This window comes from Leguminivora glycinivorella, chromosome 2, assembly GCF_023078275.1.
Source record: "Leguminivora glycinivorella isolate SPB_JAAS2020 chromosome 2, LegGlyc_1.1, whole genome shotgun sequence".
NCBI lineage: Eukaryota > Metazoa > Arthropoda > Insecta > Lepidoptera > Tortricidae > Leguminivora > Leguminivora glycinivorella.
In genome coordinates, this window is record NC_062972.1 from 23,770,880 (window position 1) to 23,794,836 (window position 23,957).

General features: G+C 37.2%; 1 protein-coding gene across 6 annotated transcripts in view; it reads left to right on the plus strand.

Moving 5' to 3' along the window:
• Positions 1-23,957, plus strand: part of LOC125237247 — a 48,537-nt gene that overhangs the window by 23,690 nt on the left and 890 nt on the right. Inside the window, exons 1-5 of one of the 6 annotated variants that reach the window (XM_048144266.1) lie at positions 12,974-13,065; positions 17,543-17,652; positions 18,738-18,920; positions 19,308-19,528; positions 19,857-23,832. In XM_048144266.1, coding sequence (XP_048000223.1) covers positions 17,577-17,652; positions 18,738-18,920; positions 19,308-19,528; positions 19,857-23,832 — 4,456 coding nt within the window. In that variant the 5' untranslated portion in view covers positions 12,974-13,065; positions 17,543-17,576. Of the gene's footprint in view, positions 1-12,973; positions 13,084-13,417; positions 13,437-16,896; positions 17,189-17,259; positions 17,293-17,504; positions 17,653-18,737; positions 18,921-19,307; positions 19,529-19,856; positions 23,833-23,957 lie in introns of those variants that run through there. The other 5 variants (XM_048144273.1, XM_048144274.1, XM_048144279.1 and 2 more) reach the window with 5 other exon arrangements.

Here is a 23,957-nt window from a genome sequence, read left to right on the forward strand (position 1 = left end):
CAATGTACCAAGTAGGTATTTATGCAAGATGTTGCAATAACTACTTATCTCCCCGCTACGAGACAAAAACATTATTTTACGGTTAACACTAGTCAGTTAGGTACTAATAGCTCACGCATTAGTCAGTCTAGTGACTTTTTTCTGAAAACCGTCGTGAAACTCGCGAACTAAATATAATTGTCATGCCGCAAATATGCTGGTAACCACGAATTTGCGGCGTTTGAAGTGGAGGCTTTAGAGCCTTGGTGTCAGGATGCCCAAACTTTGTTCGGATTTAAAGAAGCTCCTTGACACCACCAGGGATCCTAGGGCTGGTTCATTCCTGGGGCAGAAGATTGGCATTGTCATCTAGCGGGGAAAGGGCACTCTTCCGCAGAGATCGGATTTGGGAGATTTTATTTAATAGTTTGGTTTATAAGGAAAATTTTGTTTGTAATAAAAAATAGAAGATCTTTATTGTCATGTGAATAAACCGTAAACTATTAAGAAATGAATTTAAAAAAACATACGTTCAGATCCACAGCCCACGTTTCGTCACATTACCTACAGAGTATTCATCCACTTGGCTTCTTCACAATCAAACACAAATAAGGTTTCTTCAGAATAAAACATGGCCATAATGGTGTTGGGCCGTTGTATTACTCGTGTATTACAGCCAGTGTGGGAGCACCATAACACTCATCTCATAACATGAGCTATCCGCAACAATCATCGTCAAAATTCATTGTATTTATTTGGTTCTTGGTTTTCAATACATAATTGATTCTGAACATGTTTTCATCTTTGCTAAATTTATTAAATAAAATTAGCTCAATACAGCGCTGTCATGTTCATCAAATGCATACAGTGGCGGTGCGCGAAGACAGGATGCACTTCCTGCACCCGACAGATCAATTACGCGCACTATTCGAGCACACAAACATGGTGCCTATATGCGGTAACATTAGGCTAGCCCGTATTCGGATTTAGGGTTTGTGTTATGAGTCACAGTAGAAAAATGATATATTTCATTCTTCCTTATTCCTTAGGCCAACTATCCATGACCATGATCCATGACCAACAGTCAAAACGGAGGTGTCGTGAGATGATAATTTTTGCACTGGGACCTGGGACTACACACAGTACACACTGTCAATAATCTTATATCCTGCTGTATTTCTCGTATTTCTATTTCTATTCGCTTATCTTTGACACGACATTGTCAATAAATTTTGTAATATCACTTTTCACAAAATGTTTGTAATATCACTGTCACACTAATATGGAAGACTTATACATATTTCGTTCGTATTCGTTATCGTTGCGCAAGCGATTGTCAAATTAGATAGGCTGGCGTACAGTCAAACAACTATTGAACTACGTGGGCGCTCCATTTATAAAATTTCAGGCCCCGTAACCGAATGGCATTTCTCCGACGCGAAACGAAAACAAAACGCCGCGTAAGGTAGTCTGGCTCTGAGCCCTGTCGCGCTAATACGCTAGAGCGATAGAGATAGATATCTACGAAAGTTTCGTTTCGTAAGCGTTTCGTGAGCGTTTGTGCCATCCAGCTACGCAGTACTACGCACCCAGTTACGTTTTCCCTGTCGACTAACGTATTAATATCTCATGGTAGTCACACAGGTCCCAGTATAAACCGCCGCCGCAACTATTGGGCTACGTGTGGGCTAATGAAACGCGTTGTCATCGAGATGGATGGGACACGGACGCGGCTCGGCGGGACAAATTAGCGGTCCGTTTATGACTTACCGCAGCATTTGTGGTAATTCTCCTAAAAAGTAGCCTTTAGACTCATATCTAATTTGGCACAATAAATGCTTGTCTCCTAGAATATTTGACATAAGAAACCAATATTTAATGATTTTGCAGGATATTACATGACTACGTCAAATCAATCACTGACATAATGCTAACCTTTATGCCTCCCACATAAAGTGTCAGAAAGTGTTGTTTTCGCACTGAATGACTTCATTCACAGAAAATCTATAGATGACATGGCTGATGTTGTTTTTGCCTGATTACGTAAAAGTATTTTTTTTAAATGTTTTTTTTTGCGGTTTATAAGTCATAATAAAATATAGGGATATTTTTTTCGGTTAATTGGACAGTAAGTAATAATAAATGACAAACTTTAAAAAAGGGTCAAGTAGCCTATTCAGCAAACATTCGGGACAGCGTCTTTTTAATTTCCCTTGGACACCGAGAGATGACGTACCTAACGAATATTCATAAACCCCACATGATTGGATGCAGCTTTATGCATAGTTGTTGTTAGGGTTCCGTAGTCAACTAGGAACCCTTATAGTTTCGCCATGTCTGTCTGTCCGTCCGTCCGTCCGTCCGTCCGTCCGTCCGTCCGCGGATAATCTCAGTAACCGTTAGCACTAGAAAGCTGAAATTTGGTACCAATATGTATATCAATCACGCCAACAAAGTGCAAAAATAAAAAATGGAAAAAAATGTTTTATTAGGGTACCCCCCCAACATGTAAAGTGGGGGCAGATATTTTTTTTTATTCCAACCCCCTAGTATTTAAAAATGAATAAGGGCTTACTAAAATCATTTTTTGATATTATTAATATTTTCGGAAATAATCGCTCCTAAAGGAAAAAAAGTGCGTCCCCCCCCCCCCTCTAACTTTTATGAAAAAAATCACAAAAGGAGAACTTTAGACTTTCTAGGAAAATTGTTTTGAACTTGATAGGTTCAGTAGTTTTTGAGAAAAATATGGAAAACTACGGAACCCTACACTGAGCGTGGCCCGACACGCTCTTGGCCGGTTTTTTTTAGATCTCGTGGCTTGTTCAAGTCGCCTCATCTGAACGCCAGATAACAGGCAACCAGGCCCCAGCTCAAACCGCCACCGCAACTATTGGGCTACGTGGGCTAATGAAAACCGTTGTCATCGAGATGGATGGGACACGGACGCGGCTCGGCGCGGCGGGACAAATTAGCCGTTTATGATTTACCGCAACATTTGTGATAATCACTACATAGTATAAAACAAAGTCGCTTTCTCTGTCCCTATGTATGCTTAAATCTTTAAAACTACGCAACGGATTTTGATGCGGTTTTTTTATTAGATAGAGTGATTCTAGAGGAAGGTTTACATGTAGGTATAGTACTCGTGCGAAGCCGGGGCGGGTTGCTAGGTCTCTTCTTAATAGGATTAGGATTTATAAAAAAGGTTTTTTCCGTCCAAAACAAATATTTGATTTTGATAACACACACAGATACACAGATATTTTGTTCCTGAGTCATGGATATTTACTATGTATATAAGTATGTATTTATCTATATAAGTATGTATATCGTCGCCTAGCACCTATAGTACAAGCTTTGCTTAGTTTGGGGCTAGGTTGATCTGTGTAATGTGTCCCCCAATCTCAGACGAAGGATACTATAGACTTGACGTAAGCGTACACCCGTAAGGGACAGATATAGAATAATGGAGCGAATTTAAGAAGTACTTAAAAAATGGCTGACAGTTTACCATAAACAACCTACGTAATTTGGGCGGATAATAAGCTTGACAAGTCACGTAGGTACTTATTGTTTGCCACAAACTCGTTTGTGGCAGCGGCGGAAAAGTGAAACTATGACAAAGACAAAACATAACATTTTGCTCTCTGTCACTCTTATTATAATTGTATGTGACCATCTCGTTCGGTAGTGGTATTATTATTTGGCTGTCTAGTCTATAGTATCCTTTGTTTAAGCCCCGATATTTATTTATTTTTATAACTTTAAGAAAAACTCGTTGATCAGAGTTGGAGTATTAACTTAGGACTGAAATTCGCACGCTCTTACCGCTGTAGTCACCAGGCGCTTATTAAACAAAACCCAAAGCCCAAATATTGACAGAAATTTACTCATACAACAATTATTACATTCTCCTGTGGCAGAACATTGCGCGACAGAAATATCCGAGTCAACTAAGCCTGTAATTCAATATCGTGAAACACTCATAATAGAGATAATGCGTTTTCGCTCCACTGACCTATTAACCAGGTTAAATTCGCATGTGCATCGCAGTGAAGCCCTGTGTGCTCCATGTCAAGAGATTAAGCCGGCGCGCATTAAGCCAGGACTTAGTCGCATTAGCGAAACGTAACGATGTTACAGTGTCGCACTTCTTGACGCTTTGGCCGTATTCAAGCAATATTTTTAAGATATCATTGCGATTATACCGCCGTGATACTCGCTGATCGGACCGTTAGCGTCAAATGCGACTTTACTAACAAAAAAAAACATTTTTGATACAGACATGTCGTAACTAAACCTAATAGTTGAGGTATATAAAAAATCGAATCAGGCCGTTCGTATACTGCTTTAAATGGTTTAAAATGTCTGCATCACTGTTAATTATGTCGATTGTTAATCACTTGAAATTACGAGTTGATTAAAACTGATGCTTTTGTCGAAATTAATGGAAGAAGCTTAATAATGAATTGTGCTGATGCGTAACTGTTAAATAAATAAATATTTAATATTTATTATTCATGTTTAAAATATATTTAGGTAGCACAAAGCACAAATTACTTGTAGAAAAGCGAGGTTTTTCTGCTAGTGATTTCTTTTAATTTTATTTTAATAGTAGAACCCTGTCACTGAAGAATGGAATATGCTGCCAAATTTAACTTTAATATTAGGTACCTGTATAGAATAACATTAATATTAAGTTTCTGCGTCAATGATATCAAACTGGACTTAGTATTATCCATCTCACTGAATGTAACACTGTTAGATTAAATCAATATTTTGTACGTTTAATCGCCGTACAGCCAATTAAGCTAATATGATGGTATGTGGTTTATTGCATAGATACAGAATATTGCAATGGTGCAGATTCAGGTGATGTTATATAAATCTAGATTAATACCGTGTAGCCGGAGAACGATTTGTTGCAGACATAACAACGTACCATCAGCATGGAAGATACAAGGGAAATAAATGTGTGGATGCAAACTTGCAATCAGAATCAAAGTATAAACGCCGTGGCTTGCGTGCACTGAGAGAAATTTTGCATTGTGAATTTAACAAGTTCGACTTGTTGCGGTTTATCCGTTTGAATCAGCCAAACGTATGTTTAAAAACTTTAAAACAATATGTGTCAGGTTGTTTTTATAAAATCGACTTGTTGATTCAAATATATTGCCGATTCAAATGACAAGTAGCTTGTTGTTTGAACCAAAGAGCACGTAGGCGCTATTTTAACCAAAAAACTTGTTGAACGAATATGAAAACTGGTTGTATTTTCTCTCAGTGTGGGCGACGGTCGCGCGTTGGTCGCGCGTTGGTCGCGCGTTGGTCGCGCGACTGCGATGCGACGCATACGAAATCAAACCTTATCGATATGGAAGTAGACGATGCGATGAGACGCGACGGCGACGGTCGCGACCGTCGCCCACGCAAGACACGGCGTAATTATTCGCGCGGCTGTCAGGTGTTGATGTAATTTCAAGCCAGTCTTCTCCGAGACCACGGACAACGCCGTCCCTGAAACGTTAGAGGTCAGTTTAATATACTGTAGTCATACGCGATTAAGTCCCGATGTAAAATAATTGATTATGTGTAATAATCGTGAGTTTAAATCAGAGAACCAACGTGTGTCTTAGTATTTACATATATAGAAACAAAATATGCGTCATAGTTACGAGAAAATAAATATTTGAACATTGAATTTCAACGGTCCCACTTTATCGTTTACCATAGACACAAGATTGACTTCTAGTAGGTATACTAATAAACTAATACAAGCTCTCTATGGCAAGCGATAAAATGGGCCTAGAATGCCGATGTAAAAAAAATGATCTTTACCTAAGGTGTTAATTGTGTATGTCGTATATGAAACAAGATTATCAGGGAGTGAAAATTAATGGAATCAGTGAATTTTATAAAGTGATCCACTTACATGCTGCCCCTACCTCGGCATGCGAGTCGGTTAATTCAGTCGGCCAGTTACCTGCATACTCAATTACTCTCCCCTCCGAACAACGAGGGCAAATTTATACATTTCCGTCATAAAAATGTTTCAATTTCCTCGCTATGGATTAATTAAAGGCATGTTTCAGCATTAATTTAACAAGGGCTACAAATTTTAAAAATGTTAAATATTCTAATGAATAAAGTTGTCTGTCCTTCAGAGTTTTTAAAAACATTCCTATGCTGATTAGCTAGATAGGACTAGACTTAAGAGTTTTGAGTGATTCACGGTTATTTTCATTAGTCTTATATTGACCGGGATATAGACCGTGATTACCTTTTTCATAGTTAGTATAGTTTCGCCATGTCTGTCTGTCCGTCCGTCCGTCCGTCCGTCCGTCCGTCCGTCCGCGGATAATATTTAGAAAGCTGAAATTTGCAGTTGCATGCAAAAATAAAAAGTGGAAAAAAATGTTTTATTAGGGTACACATGATCTGATATTTTTTTTCATTCCAACCCCAACGTGATATATTGTTGGATAGGTATTAAAAAATGAATAAGGGTTTAGTCAGACCGTTTTTTGATAATATTAATATTTTCGTAAATAATCGAAAAAAATATGAAGCCGAGAAAAATACGGAAAACTACGGAACCCTACACTGAGCGTGGCCTGACACGCTGGCTCCCGATGATGCAGTTGCATGCATCATGATCACGGACTGAAGAGGGCGGGTGGATGTCATATTGCGTAGACAACAACAGTTGGTTCTTCAGTTTTCCGTGATCATGATGCATGCAACTGCGTCGAAATATCGGGAGCACGACAAAAATCAAGGAAGTATATAGTAATCCTCATCCACCATTCAAAATTTATATTAGGTATACAAGTAATTATTTAAAATTTCGACCATTTCGTTTCAATGAAACAATAAAGAAATGCTTTCAAATTGTTCTTAATAATAGGTAAGGCAACTAAACTTACGTGACTTCTAGAACAGTTAAGTAACTGACCCCATCATTATGTACTTACTTAAAATTAATGACACATGCAAATGAAACTATGATTAAGGCATTTGTCCGTATTTTATTTGAAACTGAGATGAGCGTTGCGGCAATACACACACATATACATACAGATATAGTCAATAGATTATATAGTTACATAACAAATATTTTTTTTTTTTCTGACAATTCAGAACGTATGTAATATTCAACTTTAATATGTGTGTCAAACCCTAGGATTTCTAGGCAATCTAATCCATACTAATATAGCAATGAATTGACGTGATTATTTAAGGAGAGTTAGTTGAAGGGATGGAGACTGACATAGGCTACTTTTTGTCTCTTTCTAACGCGAGCGAAGCCGCGGGCAAAAGCTAGTATACAATATATGTATGAAGTAACGGATTATACAGATTGCCGATAACGTCTGTTATACCTGTGGATACTATGGATACATCATTGTCACTGATGTGAAACCACTAATCCCCATGGACTTATGTAGGCGACCTTGGACTAAGTATAATGTATATTAGCTCGTTACTCAAAAATTCAGACTGAGACATGTAAATTTAAAGTAAATTGTATGGTTTCTAGATTAAAACCCTAGCCCTAAGAGGTTACACTATCTCCCATTTCAGGGAGAGTACATTGTAATCTTCCACCCGGTAATCCCGATATACCTACAAGACGTAAGACATCAGCTACCAAAATTTTGTACTCGTATAGGTACTCCCCGAAATGTTCCAATATCTCGAATGCCTTTCTTTTCTTGTTTGTTATAGGCGACTAAGTAAAACACAAACAACGTCTACCAACAATAATCTGTGAATGAATAACTAATTTGTTTGTAGCAACGCGTTGCTAGGAATGTCAGTAAGTGTACAATAAACACTTTTGATTATAAACATGTGACACAAAATTAACACAATCAATGTATAGGTACTTCATCTTCAGTTATCTGTATTTAGAATTTTCAATATCAACACGATCAAAAAGGTTAGGAAATTGGTTTGTTTTCTTTCCTTTTTTAGGGTTCCGTATAGTTTCGCCCTTTCTGTCCGTCCGTCCGTCCGTTCGCGGATAATCACAGTGACCGTTATCACTAGAAAGCTGAAATTTGGTACCAATATGTATATCAATCACGCCGACCAAGTGATAAAATAAAAAATGGGAAAAAAAAATTTGTTACGGTACCCCCCTCTACATGTAAAGTGGGGACTGATTTTTTTATTAATTCTCACCCCAACGTGTGATATATTGTTGTTTTTTGAAATATTAATATTTTCGGAAATAATCGCTCCTAAAGGACAAAAAAGTGTGCCCCCCCCCCTCTAACTTTTGAACCATATCTTTAAAAAATATGAAAAAAATCACAAAAGTAGAACTTTATAACGACTTTCTAGGAAAATTGTTTTGAATTTGATAGGTTCAGTAGTTTTTGAGAAAAATACGGGAAACTACGGAACCCTACACTGAGCGTGGCCCGACACGCTCTTGGCCGGTTTTTTAGCCTATTGCAGTGTCCCACTGCTGGGCAAAGGCCTGTGCCCTGGCTCTCCATAACTCCCGATACTCCATCTCTTCCGGCAAGTTATTCGGGAAATATTAAATATTTGATCTCTAAAATAGTTAATGCTTTTAATTATTAGTCGTCATCTAAGTATATCTAACGTTACGTTCTAATGGATTTATATGTGATTATATTCTGATAGTTAATGAAAGTCATCACTCAATGTGTAAATAATAATTAAAAAGTAATAATAACATTTGATGCGGTTCTTTGTTTTCTATTATGATGCGGTTCTTTGTTTGTGTTTATGTACCTAAGAGCATTGAATCGTAAAATGGCCCGTTCGACTTTAATCAATGTAGTTGTAACACAGTTCATGCTCGTGAGAACATGGACCTAATTAAACCCTTGCTGCTTGAGCAGTTAGGAAGAAACTCGTTGCTGTCCTAAACTTTTTTCACATTAACCGATCCGATATCGGATTTATCGGATGTACATCCTTAAAGGAGCCATCTTTGATATTTGCCTTTGACATCCTTTCTACTTCCGATATCGGATAGGATAATGTGAAAACGCTCTTACGGCCCGGTTGGAATTTCATGTTACCTCAAATATTAGCTCTAAATGCGATATGGTTCGAAAAAAGTTTAGTGTCGTTTTTGTTTAAGAAATGTTTTCACACTAATATTTAATATGCGATTCATATCGTATCTAGAGTTACGTATCTCAATATAACCAAATGTAGTTGAAAATGCGCTGTTAAAGACTGGAGAATAACGCTTTAATATTTGTAAGACTAGTTAATCTAATACACCGTGTTCTTTATTTTTTGTCATTATTTCGACACGCTGTTACGGTCATTAACAGAAACAACCTGCTATATCGCTTTTTGATAAATAGGAAAGAACCTTCACTCAAAGTTAACGGAAATCAATAAAAACATGTTACATAAATTATTAACATTAATTTTGAATAAGACATTCACAAAAAGATCTATTTACGTTTCAAAATAGGAATTTACTCGTAAAGCTGATGACAGACATATTTTCCGACTGATGTCTAAATTATTCAAATATCTTACTGTAATCAGTCGTTATCTATTCATTATTCAATGTGTTGTAAGTATCCTTTGATAACGTTTGATTTATGATATATAAGTACCTACGTACTAGTACCTCGCTCCAAAAATAGATTAGAACTCGCATTCGCCGAGAATGTTGTTATTAATCAATCAGAGAGTAAATATTGTTTTTTTTTTTATGGCTAAATGCCATAATGTATTTATACATCAAAAACTGTTTTTACACTATCTTAAATCGTGGCCCATAAAATATTCAAAGTAAATGTAATGACCTTAACAACAATGTTTACCCAGTTTCATTTAATTTAGGAATCATTTATTGTACTTAGATAAGTACAATAAATGATGTGAAATGTATTTGTAAGATATCGCGTTAAAATAATTTAACAAGCCAGCTACGAAGTCACTCCAGCCAGCAGTCGTGAATGTAAGAATTTCGATTAGTTTTTTTTTAAATATAGTACATTGTGTATTAAGACGATACGGTAGGGGTCAATTCTCCATACAAACGCTCTCGACTGTTTCCTCCCTGATTTTTGAAGAAAGAGCAATGATTTTTTCAACACAGATTATTTCTTTATTTATCTTTTTTCTTATGCTAGGTTTTTTACAATATGAGTATAAAAGTAAAATAAAAAAAACACTTACAATACAATATAAAAACATATAAACATATTATAAAAAACCTAACCTAGGGTGCCGCCAGCAGCGGGGCAGGGCCCAAGCTGCCGGTGGTTAGGGCTGCAGAGAGAGGAACCGTCGGACTATCCGCGCCGTGTCCAAGATCACCGCCTTCTGCATCTGACCCTTGATCCAGCCACCTAGCGAGAGTCTCTTAAGATGTTGGTCGAGACTCTTCGCTATGAGACCGTTCGCTGAAACGACTATCGGAACAATGATTATTTATTATTATGTCTTTCCCATCACGGAACAATGGTATTCCGGACCTTTGGGAGGCGTGCGCGGGGCCGAAGCCAACACGTAGAGGCCCTTTCGACACTTTAATGAAATGTAAGGGGTACACCGAGCGGATGTTGCCCTTACCCGTATCATGGGACACACGCTGCGCAGAGGCAACACCCGCCAGGGTGTACGGACTATTTGAGAGTTAATGGAATCTAAAATGAACTGGTCTATTTTGATGAAAGTGATGGACTAAATACTGGGCTATGGATAAAAAACTATTATTATTATTATTATTTTTATCTGTGTCGGACCGTTTTGATTTTTTTGATATTCTGTTTTTTAAAAACTCTAAAGCCAACCAAAAACGGCCTTTTTCATTGTGGCGCAAAAAAAAGGTGTGATACTCAAGATTGGTAACAATTAACCAAAAAAGCTAAACGGTCTGACATAGATTATTTCATTGTTATTCAGATTCTCAAATTTCGTTCCGATTGATTAAGTTTTGAAGGAGGAAAGAGTCGAGAGCGGAACCTCGATTTTAAAGATTTTTTGAAATATCTTTTGACCGAGTTGTTCTTAATGGACAATTTTTTTTCAATAAATCTAGTTAATAACACTTGTATACTTAACTAAAATCCCCAAGTTGAAAGGGGGCTCCTTTCCATTTTAGCATTTTCGCTACCGTATCCTCTTAAGGGCGGAAAGTAAAGGAATACGAACGAGAGACTGTTTAAAGCCTGACGTCGAAGGTAAAGGGCTTTAATAACTCGAGTTTGTAATCCTTCAGCCGCCCGTGATACACAATGTTTTTCATCACACTCGCGAAGTAATATTTAACCAAATTTTAAACTTAACGTATTGAATTACCTACGCTGACATTTCGAACATTCGTCCGCCATCTTGTTATATTTGACAGGTCGTGGAAGGCCCCACCCAGGTATTCACTTTACAGGTGGTAAAACAGCTCATTACGTATCAGTATGCAGGCATGTAATAACACCGTTTACGAGCGAGTGTCAGGAAAAACATATTACTACTTGTAAATGACAATGAAGATATTTACTATCATAGTTATTCATTGAAGCATAACGCACTATCTTATGCTTGCAGCTATTATGTTACTTTTGATATGGATCATGTCATAGATTAATTACAATTTCTACAGAGTACAGACAGGCTACATTAAACCATGTGTGATACATTTTTCCGCTTGTATATTTATTAAAGTTACCAAAACCATAACTATATTAGGTAACTTTTTACACGTGTTGTTACACGAATTTTCACCGCTCATTGCACTTCTTACGACAGGTTCCGGATTAGACAGGTTCCAAACAACCATATACAGGGTGGATTAGGTACAAAGTAAACTTTTACTTAAAATTGTAGTTGAGTTGCCAAACAACCATAATATATATTAATATACTAGTGACTTCGGTTTTGTACGGGTTGTATTACAATTAAACTAAACCTTCTTTTTGAATCACTCTATCTATGAATGAATATAAAAAAAATGCATCAAAATCCGCTGCGTAGTTATAAAGATCTAAGAAATTGTGTCGCTTAACTTCAAAAGTAGGTAAATCCATTCTGCTATAAGGTTGATTATCTTTCAGATCATATTATATTTTTTATATAATCAACCTTATAGCAGAATGGATTTACCCACTTTGAAGTTATGCGACACAATTATAAATTTATAATTCTAAAGTATAGAGACGGACAGCGGGATCGACTTTATTTTATACATACTATGTAGTGATAGTGATAATAGTGATGTCATGCTCTCCCATGACCGTGTTATAACGCAAGGAGGATGATGATAGAATTATGACAAAGAAACCAAGAAACCGTGCATAGAAGTTTTGTACCTCGAGCATTCGCATTCGCACTTTATCTGAGAGTATAGCGTTACTTTGTTTTGAGGTTAACATCCACGCAAATGACATTTTGTACGGTGCCTCGCGATACGCCGTCATATGCCGTTTTCGCAGATTAGGTTTATGCAAAACACTGATTTAAACTTTACGATTATTACATATATGTGTAATTATTTTTTAAATCGTCTTCTCCGAGACCACGGGGACAACGCCGCCCTGCAACGTTGGAGGTCAGTTTAATATGTAGTCATACGCTATTAAGTTCCGATTTAAAAAATAATTATAGGTAAGTATATGCATTCTTCAAAAGTTTAAGCAATACCTATGTAATGAAATAGGTAGTGTCTCCATTATAAAACTACAAGTAGTTTATAATCAAAATTAACAATTATATTATTATTATTAACTTTGCTTGGCAGAGTGCCGAGCGTTATAATTATTCCGAAATATAATTGTCTATGCGAGTGTCTACAACTACCTTACTTAAATCATATTGTCATAGTCGTTTTTTTATGAACTGAAAGCAGTGGAAGTTCTAAAAATAGATGCGAAAGGCCTCATTTGAGCATATTGCTGGCGACTTTAAGCGCTTTTCTTCCGATGAGACCAGCGAGATTCTAGCACATGTTGGTTTATCTTTACTGGAGTGATACGGTGCGTGGCCGCACCTGATATAAAACAATTGATAATCTCTACATATGTAATAACCAGTCTTACTTGCGCAGGCGCGGGGCTTGGTGCAAAAACCAGTGAAAAAAGTGTAAAGTTGCTAGTATCCGTTCGTAGAAACAACGTATTTCTTTCGTTGTTTTTTTTGTGTTATACCTACATGTGGCATTTGGTCTTCGTTGTGGTTCTTATTTGTTGAGGCAAAAAATGTCATAGTGCAAGTTACAATGTGTTAGAGAAGTAGCCAGATTTATTTACATAAATAAATATAGATAAAAAGTATACGGCAATACTTTACTAGACGATTCCTGGAATGTTTTATGATATTAAATGGAAAGACTTTTGTTTAAGTAATATAAAGAAATAATGAATATATTTCATTGATAGTATAGATAATTAATTATAGGTTTATTCTCTGTGGCTCACTTATATGAATTAGGCATATTCGAGAAACACACTATAGTAAGTTAATTTCATTTGAATGCTTTAAATATACGTAAGTGAAACACAAAAATGGTAGGTAAAAATATCTACCTATGCCTATCTAGAGTATATGCAAATCATAGTTTTCACGTTGAGCGCGCCCATTTTATGGAAATTTTCTTTTTACGAGTATTGCATAGCGTTGCGACCTAGATGTTTTAATCTACAAAGATAAACAGAGTGTTGAGTCTTATAATTGTCAATTTACTCACTGAACTATTTTTATAATTATACCGATTTTTTTAAATTATAATGGCCAATGGGCGAGTAATAGGCTCTCAATTTTGCGTTAGAATTGGGAATGAACCGAGAATTTTTGGAGACACATTTTTTTTTAAATGTCTTTTTTCTCAGTGAAAAAATATACATACCTATATTTTATAAGTAGGTAGCCTAAGATACAGCGGGGCAAATTTCGACTGGGGGGCAAATGTAACTGGTCTATGTTTTACAATGTTTGCATTATTAAATAGAGTGTCCACCGGTTATATATAAGTACTAGCTTTTCCCGCGGCTTCGCTCGCGTTAGAAAGAGACCAAAAGTAGCCTATGTCACTCTCCATCCCTTCAACTATCTCCACTTAAAAAATCACGTCGATTCGTCGCTCCGTTTTGCCGTGAAAGACGGACAAACAAACAGACACACACACTTTATAATATTAGTATGGATGGTAGGCGTGTTCAGTGGATACATGTAGAAATCAACATCATAGTGTATAATGGCAAAAATGGTTCAGTTACAATTGCCCCCCCCCCCCCCCGTGGAGATTTGTCCCGCTGTACTTTACCTATTATTATGTAACTTTCTGAAAAATAGTTCCTTACAAAGTTCCAATACCATTTTATATGACAACTTTTAAAATGGAAAAGAGCCCTAATGCCTATTTTTAAGTAGGTAAATAATATAACATTGGTCGGGTAATTGACCACTGTCCTGAGTAAGCAATACATAATTTTGATATTAAGTATAACAGTGCGAATATCGAGACACATATCTACATATTTTGTTAACAGAAGAAAAAAAACATGTGATTTCCAACATTTCGAGATAATCTATCATTTTCTGACAGTACCTGATGTGTTTATCTCTCTTCAAGTATCTAACAGGTAGGCTATCAGATGCTGTTACAAATCAGGCACAATTTCATAAACCAGCAGAGTCCAAAATGCAACGTTTCGGCGTAATATTGACGTAACAATGTGATAAAAAAACTAATTTGAGTAGAAGGACTATAAGTAGATAATACGAATGTCGAACGTAGAGAGAACAACGTTACATTAGCCACTTATATTGACCGGGATATAGACCGTGATTACCTTTCTGATTTTTTTCGAGCTCCTGATATATCGACGCAGTTGCATGCATCATTATCACGGAAAACTGAAGAAGACGGGCAACTGATGCATGCAACTGCGTCGAAATATCGGAATCTCGACAAAAATCAAAAAGGTACCTAATCACGGTCTATAAATATGAGTCTAATGAAAATAACCGTGAATCATTCAAAACTCTTAACAACGTTACATTTTAATATCAGATTGATATTTAGGTACAATCAAATGAAAAATGTATAATAATTATACACTGGGTAGGTAATTGATAATGGCAAGACTCTAAACCTTGCTTCTATATCTTACAGGAGCAACTGGAGCAAGGAATATTCTACCCATTTCGACAGAATTTTCAATGCGTATAAATTATTCAATGTTTAAGAGTCGATGATTGCCGAGCCTGTTCATTACAATTAAGAGACCGGCGTGCGTAGCCGAATGCACAAATTAATGCTCACGAAACGAAACGCTCGTAGATATCTATCTCTATCGCTCTTGCGTATTGGCTCGACAGAGCCAGACTATACCTTTCGAGGCGTTTCGTTTTCGTTACGCGTCGTAACTACGGGCTACGGGGCCTGAATATTGAGAATTTTCCATTGAGCCATCTGCATTATCTGACCATATAGATCCTACCATAGTATTTGTATCGTTATGATTGAAGCTTACATATAGTATGGTTTTACTTTTTCATTCACATTACAATATCTTAGCTAATTCCTAATAGACCAATTGAGTGCAATAAACAAATTGAAACAATAATTAGCTGGTCGGGGGGTGTTACAAGGCTGGACAAAATTAAAAACACATATTAGTAGGTACATAAGACGCACCTTTAAAGTCGCGGAAATTCGAAACAAAATGCGCGAGAGCATGTTTGGACATGTGCAGCGCAGAAACGATGACCATATCACGAAAAGTGTAACCACCGAAGCTGTTAGGGTTTCCAAGGGGAAGTGGCCGACCGCTAACAAACTGGACTCTGGCCATCAACAAAGACGGGCGACGGGCGCGCGATCGTCGCGTCTCAACGATGCTTTGATTTCAAATCGCCGTCGCGCGACCATCGACCGCGAAAAAACGATGGACCGCCAGAGTGTTAGATGTGCCGACCCCAAGTAAATGGGATAAGGCAAGGATAATGATGACGATCTTAGCTAAATTCCCACATAAGACAAGTTTGTATGACTGTACATACATTAGAACAGTCCGCTTAATTAGCAGACTTACAAAATAAATCGTCTTAGCGTTCACACCGTTCTTCATTGCAATGTCATAACGCCCTGACCTTGATATATTTCACACAAAGTATTATAATAAAGCGAGAATACTGAGAAAATCCCAAACTGCCCGTTATTGTTTGTGTTATTGTGATACTCGTATCTTCGTCTCACAATGACAATCTGAAGATACTAACGTGACCCACATTTTAGAGGCTGTAAGTGGGTTTGGCCAACACAATATTCATTATACATATTATATTCATATTTCCATCATTACCTCACCACAACAACAAACATATTGAGTTTGCGACTGAACACAGTAATTCCCTTGATAGGCTAATTACAAAAGGAAGATTTGATTTGACGATTCTACGTATCCAGTTACCTACAAAATTGATGAAAGTCACGAAAATTTTTTGATTAGATTACATGGCGACCTAGTCGACCCACATGTATGTATATTTACCGATGTAAAGATGTTAAAGCGCAGATTAGATATGTTATATAATAAAACGTAAAAAACGATTTTTTTCCTCGACACTGTTACAATTTTTAATAAAAAAGTGCATGACCAAACGAACTAATCTAGGAACGTACGCTTTAACAATTTTTGAATTGGTTACAACAACGGTAGTCTGGGTACGTAACCAAAAATGCACAAACACGATAATATCGTTATCCAGACTACGATTATTTAGGACAGAGCTAGACTGCCTTTCAATCGGTGTCTAGCTCTAGCGTCAACGATTAACGATTGTCATTTGGGCTAGGTCGCCTGATGTGAATTTCTATGTTATATTTTGGGTTTGTTTATAAACAGAATGTGCTAACAATTAACAGTAGATGCTTGTAAATAACTGTGATAACGCGCTCTTATTAATTTCCTGTGAATCATGGTTTATCTTTTATCAGATACCCATGCCATCTACTGATAAGATTTGTAGAGATGTTTAATAAAATGTAACAGTTGGATGATCTCATTGTATGTTCAACTAGTCACTCAGTTTGTTGGTTTCATTTGAAAGTGGAGTTTGTGTAGGTATGTTTGTGTGGTATTTACCTACTTGTTTACCGCCATGTAACATGTACATAAGTAATACGTTTGTATGGAACGGCAAAAAGAAACTAAATTGTGAAATAACATGCCTACATGAAAAACTTTGTAAAGATCCCAGGCCGCGCATAAGATAAAATAGCAGGCTCGCACTTTTCTAAGTGCGATAGGGACCCAGTCTATCGCGCGACCATTCACGACGGCATGTTATAATTTTTCACATCAGGTAAAACTTATTATTTTATAATATAAATCAAAGACAGATTGGTTAGTGGCTATATTTGTATTAAGTTTTCAGTTTTCACATAATAATAAGAAAAGTTTGGCAATCAGAGCTAAAACATAAAACAGAGTCCGAAAGCCACTGTGTATAGTTTTCGTACCTATTTAACCTCTAAATTATTAAAAATCTATTTTTAATAATTTATAGACCAAAAGCCACAGTGTATATTTGTCATATTGTACGATCCGCTCAGATTCGATATGGAACCTTAATGACTCGTCCAGAAAATGTCAGACACAATTTTAGATCTCAATAAAGCCTATGAAGAAAATGTACTCGAAAAGGAACATCCGCGAAGCATTGGTTTGTATAAATCCATGTATACCTATTTAATCAAAAATACCTAGTAGAAAACGGCTACAAAGCTACGCAAGCAATGCAAGGTAAATAAAGTCTCAGAAACAAAATTTTAATCGCAGTAACTCAGAGCTCTCGAAAAGATTGGAAATTCAACCCCAAATAGGGAGAGGAATGTGGTTCTAAGCTTGTAAGGAAGTGTGTTTACCGCGTTCTACACGAAAAAAAAATATCGCAATCAGAACTAGTTTGAGTATTCGCTGGATGCACGATTGGTGCTGCCCTCATTTTTTCTATAGGTACCATAATATGATAGCAAAAAAGTATACAGTCCGCCTGATGGTAAACAAGCAGTGTTACTTGGGCAATGCCGACCCTTTAGAAATCTGTACAGTCCTTTTTTGAAGAACTCCATACTGTAGACGCTCGGGAAAACCTCGGCAGCTCATTCCACAGCCGGAGCTGGACAAAATTTTGTCGGTTTTTTTATAATCTTATTAAATTAGTTCCAACGGCCGCCTCTAGCGTTAATGACTGCGCCAGTCATGTTACCACGTTATTTTAGCCAAATATAAGTAGATCGTAAGTAGCTGACTTACCTACAGGCGAAACACACCGCCCTAGTGGACAGAATGTAACAAATAACTAGGGAAATAAGCATCTTTCTCTTCTAGAAAATATTTTTTTTTTCACCACACCCACTGGTAAAAGCTAACTTTGCTATTCGAAAACATAGCAAAATTCCATTTTATCCACAAGAGTGCAAAGTAATTTCATACAAATTTTAACTTGACATCTTTAGCTGGCTGGTAGAATTTACATATAAATGATGATTTTTAATCATAAATATTGAATAAATTGATAGGTTTAATTTAGTTTGATATTTTATAGTTTATTATTATTTTATAGTCAGTATTTTGTTCGTGTTGGTGTGGTGAAAAAAATTTGTGTGTTGCTACGCTCGCGGTTCAATATTGGAATCTTTCGCTTGCTCGGGTATCAATGTGCGGTTTAAACAACAACTTTGCCCCCTTGTAAAACAAATAACTAATTCTATTCACGTTACCAATAAGCTACATATATTGTTGCAGGATTGTTCACGATCCCGGAGTACCCGGAACTGGAGGCGAGTCGCGGCATGTGGTCTGCGGCCCTCGAAGCTATCCTCACGACCCTGCGGTACCTCGCGCCGGCGACGCTACTCACACTCTTCTGGGGCCAGGAGAGTTTTCTGTTCAGACTGCTGAAGAGCATCGATAACGCTTTCAGAGCAAGTATGTACAGTCAGGATTCTATTCGCTTAGCGCCTTTACATACAAAATTATAGTCAGAAGGGGTCACTCTTCTCTGCAACTGACTGATCTTTATTTTTTCTGAGCGCGTTATAGTTTAAGTTGTAAATTAATGATAAGACAGTAACAGTCGAAGTCTCGTCTAACCCTTCTAGCATTGACATGATTCGAGGAAGGAAAGAAAAAGGTAGTTTAAGCTTCATATTAGATTTTTTTATGATCGCATGATTAGTAAATATTGAGTCAGCTATCATGGCACCTAGATACTTATGAGATAAATCTTAAAGATAAGTGGGACTGATGAAATATTAACACTTGTGGTGAGTTGGTGACTCAAACTCATGTCAAATACCTATTTCTCTATTCCAGTCGTATTCTCCAGCGAAGAGCAGAAGGAAGACGTACTACAATGGCTGGCCGAAGCGGGACCCGTGCGGGTGGAACACCTAGACACAGTGTGGCGGCACGGCTGGATCCTGTGCGGCGTGCTGGACGCAGCGCTCCCGGGCGCGTGCGCCGGACACCCGCCCACCAGGCTCTCCCTCAAGCACGCGCAGACTATCGCTGACCACTACCTTGGCGTTGAGCCGGTAAGGACTGTAACTTTACTACAACAGCTGGATGCGGGTGGAACACCTGGACTCCTTGGACGCGTAGACTATTGCTGACCACTACCTTAGCGTCGAGCCGCTAAGGCCTACTATTGTATCTTCAAGAGCGGGTTTAGTTAATATTTTCTGAGACGATAGATAACTCTTATATAAAAACAAATATGTCTCTGTATCGTTCGCATCCCGCTAATTATGTGGCAGACGCAATCACGTCATTTTGTAGACAAATTTGATGTACCATCGCGCAAAAAGATTACCTAATTTAGTTTATTTCTTTATAAATAATACTGGAACTTATATTTTCCAGGTCTTCTCCCGCCAGGAGCTGGAATCGAATGACTCGCTTAGCAAGCATCAAGAATGGAAACTCGCCACATACTTAGATCGTGTACGCCAAGCCCTCGCCAAGGTTTCGCCTCCCGTGTCCAAGCCGCCATCGCAACGAACTTCTCCTGAAACCTCGCAATTCACCCTCGATTACGTCGCTCGAGGCTCTGGTCTCGTAGCAACTCAAGTTCGAAACAAAGTTAACTTTAAGATTTATCCAACTGCTCAACAATGCCTCGATCCAGGAGAAATCAAAATACTTATTAAAGGTCCACGAGACACGTATGGCATGACAGTCATTCCTCCTATCTTCGGAAAAGCACAGTTGATACGGCAAAAATTACTGGGTCTTCAAGCAAAGCCTGCCTTCACGGAAAATGCTCTACCAATTACACACGGAGCTACCTACATGCGATCTTATGGAAAAAATGATATGAATAAAACTTATTTTATTCCCAAAGATCGTTATGATATTGAAATTAATGTGGACTCAAAGCCAGAACATTCTAAGATTGGTTACATTGTAAGATACGAGGGTCGTCATGAAATCTCTATCACAAGTAGAGGACAACATATTGTAGGATCACCGTTTACAGTCACAGCTTCTCACAATATTATCGATATTCTACAAAAAGAGAGTTTCTGCTTAGAAGATGGAGAAGAAATAGACATTGTTGATGTTAAAACTGATAGAAAAGTTGTTTTACGTATTGTCGACTTTGTCACTGAGAAAATGCTACTAAAAGAAAATGGAACACTGGAAAAAATAAGTGATGATGAAGCCAAAATTTTGATGGCAACTGACGAAAATCAAAACAGTGATGAAAGCATGGGCTCTCAGTCTGATAGGAGCCTATTGGAAAGTCATGAAGAACCATTAAGGCCCCACAGATTTAACACTACCGCCCAAAAAATATTAAAAATGAACAGAATTTGTAAGATATTCAATAGTATTATGGCAGAAAAACAAGAAATAATAAAAAGCAGCAGCGAATCATTTATCAAAAAGGGTCATCCACAAGATGTTCCAGATATTGTTAATTCAACATTAAATGAGATCAATACAAAAAATTATGTTGCGGACAAACGTGACACATTTATCATACCAGAAAATATATCTGTGTCACTGCGAACTGAAAAACCTAAACCTTTATATGAACAAGTAATTTTTAAAGAGGATAGACAATGTTATGAACCTAACGAGATGCCTATACTTGTAAATGATCGTGAAGGCCAGGAATTCATAATTAGTGGAAAGACGCACGATGATAATGTATCTGTTGTTTCATCATCAAGCAATCCTTTCCTCGATAAGACATACGAACAAGGTTATGAAACAGAAAAGGCCTTAGGCGCCTTTATAAATACAGAATATGAAACAAACAGATCTCAAAGTGAAGTAACTGCTGCAGCACCAATAAACATATTTGTAGAAGAAACCGATTCTGACACGCCATCGCCACTAAACACGAATCCGTTTATAGAGCCCGATATTATAGAAAGACCTAAAACTCCAGTTTTAAAAATTTTAACCGGTGACATTGCAAGTCATAAGGACTCCATTTATGTGAACGGCGGACCAATGACTAGCGAATTACTACAAGGCAATGAGTTTATTAACCCTTTCTTTATTCACCATCATTCTATCGATGAGGAAGATGATATACCTAGTAACGTAACCGACTTCATTATTGGTGCCCCTGTATCTTTACCTCCCACTTTAAGAGTACCGACTCCAGAACCGATATTAGCTCAAATCGCTTCTGAAAGACAAGAAGTTCAAGAATGTGTGAATGAAGTTTTTTCGACCTCTACCCACACTAATAAATCTGGTCAGCGTTCCCCAGAATCGTTAACTTTTCATAGTCTCGACTCCGATGCTACAGAAAATGTAGAAATTATTAACATAACCACCGGAGAATATACACCAGAACCAAACACTGAATCGTCCAATATTGCCAAAAGCTTAACTCCTAAAAGAGATATGTGGGATTCAGCATATGTAAGTATAGACGACAGTAACAGTTCCCCTGACACAAACAACAACGAAAGCAGTCTATTGTGTGATATATCGAAATACAGAAAAGATCGTACTGAACACAGTGGTCTTAAATCTGAAGAAATTATCAAAATGGGTCCCGCTGAAAGAGAATTGTGGCTTACTTGTAGTGACTTAAATGTTGATGATAGTTCTAGGATTGAAGAACATAGACCAGCTAAATCAGAAACGAAACGAATGACGTTCACACCAATCATCGAAGAAAATGACCGAAGCATCTCGTCAGCTATGAAAGAAATATCAAGAAATGATTCAATAACTAAACAGGGTGGTCTAGAAACAGTTACAGTGGCGTTTGCTGAACTAAACGACATGTATCATAAATACTTCCCAAGTTCAGATTCTATAACAACAGTTCATAACGAAAATGTGAAAGATATCAATGAGATACATTACACGGTCGAAAAAAATGATATTTATGTCGATTCCGCGTCTGAAAGACTCTCAGATGTGAAAAGACGTGCAACTCAAATAGAAGGCGAGATTTCTGAGGTTCAGTCAAATGTCACTGAATCTGTTTCAGCAAGTCAGACCCTTCAAAATAAGATTATTGAATCTGAAGAAGAAAAGGGTGAAATTAAATTTGGTAGCGAGAATAAAAATAACATTGTTCTCGAACGAAAAAAATATTGGGACAATAGAATACGAGAAATTGAGGCTAAATCAGATGAAATAAAGGCAAATCAGAAAAAGAGACGGCTTTCTACTAAACATCTCAGACAAAACGACTCTTTAACCAAAAAAAGAGGAAGAGACATAGCTAAACAAATACTAAGTGATGGTAACGCCATGACCCAAAACGTGACTGAAATTATAAGACAAAAGTATCCAACTCCACAAGCTTCAATAGAAGAAGAAACTCAAACCGATGTAAAGCTTGTAGAGAAGTGGAAGAAATATTGGGACGATAAACTAGAGGTCGAAAGAGAAGAAACAGACTCGATTCGTTCACGAAGCAGGTCGCCAAAAAGTATTGATTCCCCTATACAACTGCAACCATGTTCTAGCAAGAACAACGATTCAGAACATAGTGCAATTAAAACCCAGTCTTCACCTACTAGACAAGATCTTCCTGAAGAAGTGTTTAAAGCTTTTGAAACAAGTCCAAAAAGGTTTTTTGGTACGTCAAGGAAACAGATTCTGAACAAAATTGACTCTTTTTTTGGAAAACCAGGCGTCGCAGATCAATCATCGGAAGATGCCTGCGGTGCGAAATATGAGAGTGGGTTAGTTTCTAGTCGAATATCTTTATTCCACAATATATCCCAGAAGGAGCCAGTTGAATCCTGGAAATACAGAAAGAGTAGATCAATGCATAACATTTATCATCGCAAAGATAGTGAGAAAAGTATAGCGTCTGCAGATGAGGTGTTATCAGTTGATGTAGAAAATAAGCGTTATGAATGCGAATATCTAAAACGAAATAACAATGGCATAAACGCAAGTTGTGAAACACTAAGCAATATTAATAAACCAGAGGAGACATCCTCATTAAAAGACAAGAGAGCAAGAATGACACACAAAATCTATCACAAAACATTTGATGAAACATTTAATCAAAAGCATGGCACAGAAAGTGTTCACGGAAAATATATCAAAAATACCATTATGTCCACGGACAGTAAAATTCCAAGAATTAATAATACTTCTTCAAACCTAAACAAAACTAAAATCAGCAAGTCCGAAATGGATATATTTAGCAAAACGGCTGTGAAAGTACCACAGGATGATTTGGACAAACATAAATCTTGTGAAGAATTGCCGAAAATAAATATAAAAAATGTTATATCGATTTTTGAATCGGCCTCCAAAGCAGTTAAAGAACCAAAACTTTTACGAAGACCTTCGACGAAGAACACCGAAGCGAAACCATTGCAAGTAGTCAGACAACTTTCAGGTAAACAACAATATATAGATTATAGATTAATGTGAACCTTCCTTGACGACATTAACTATGATGAATGATTCTGAGCACATATCCATTATTTTTAGGGCATGTTTGATTTACGTAATATTATATTT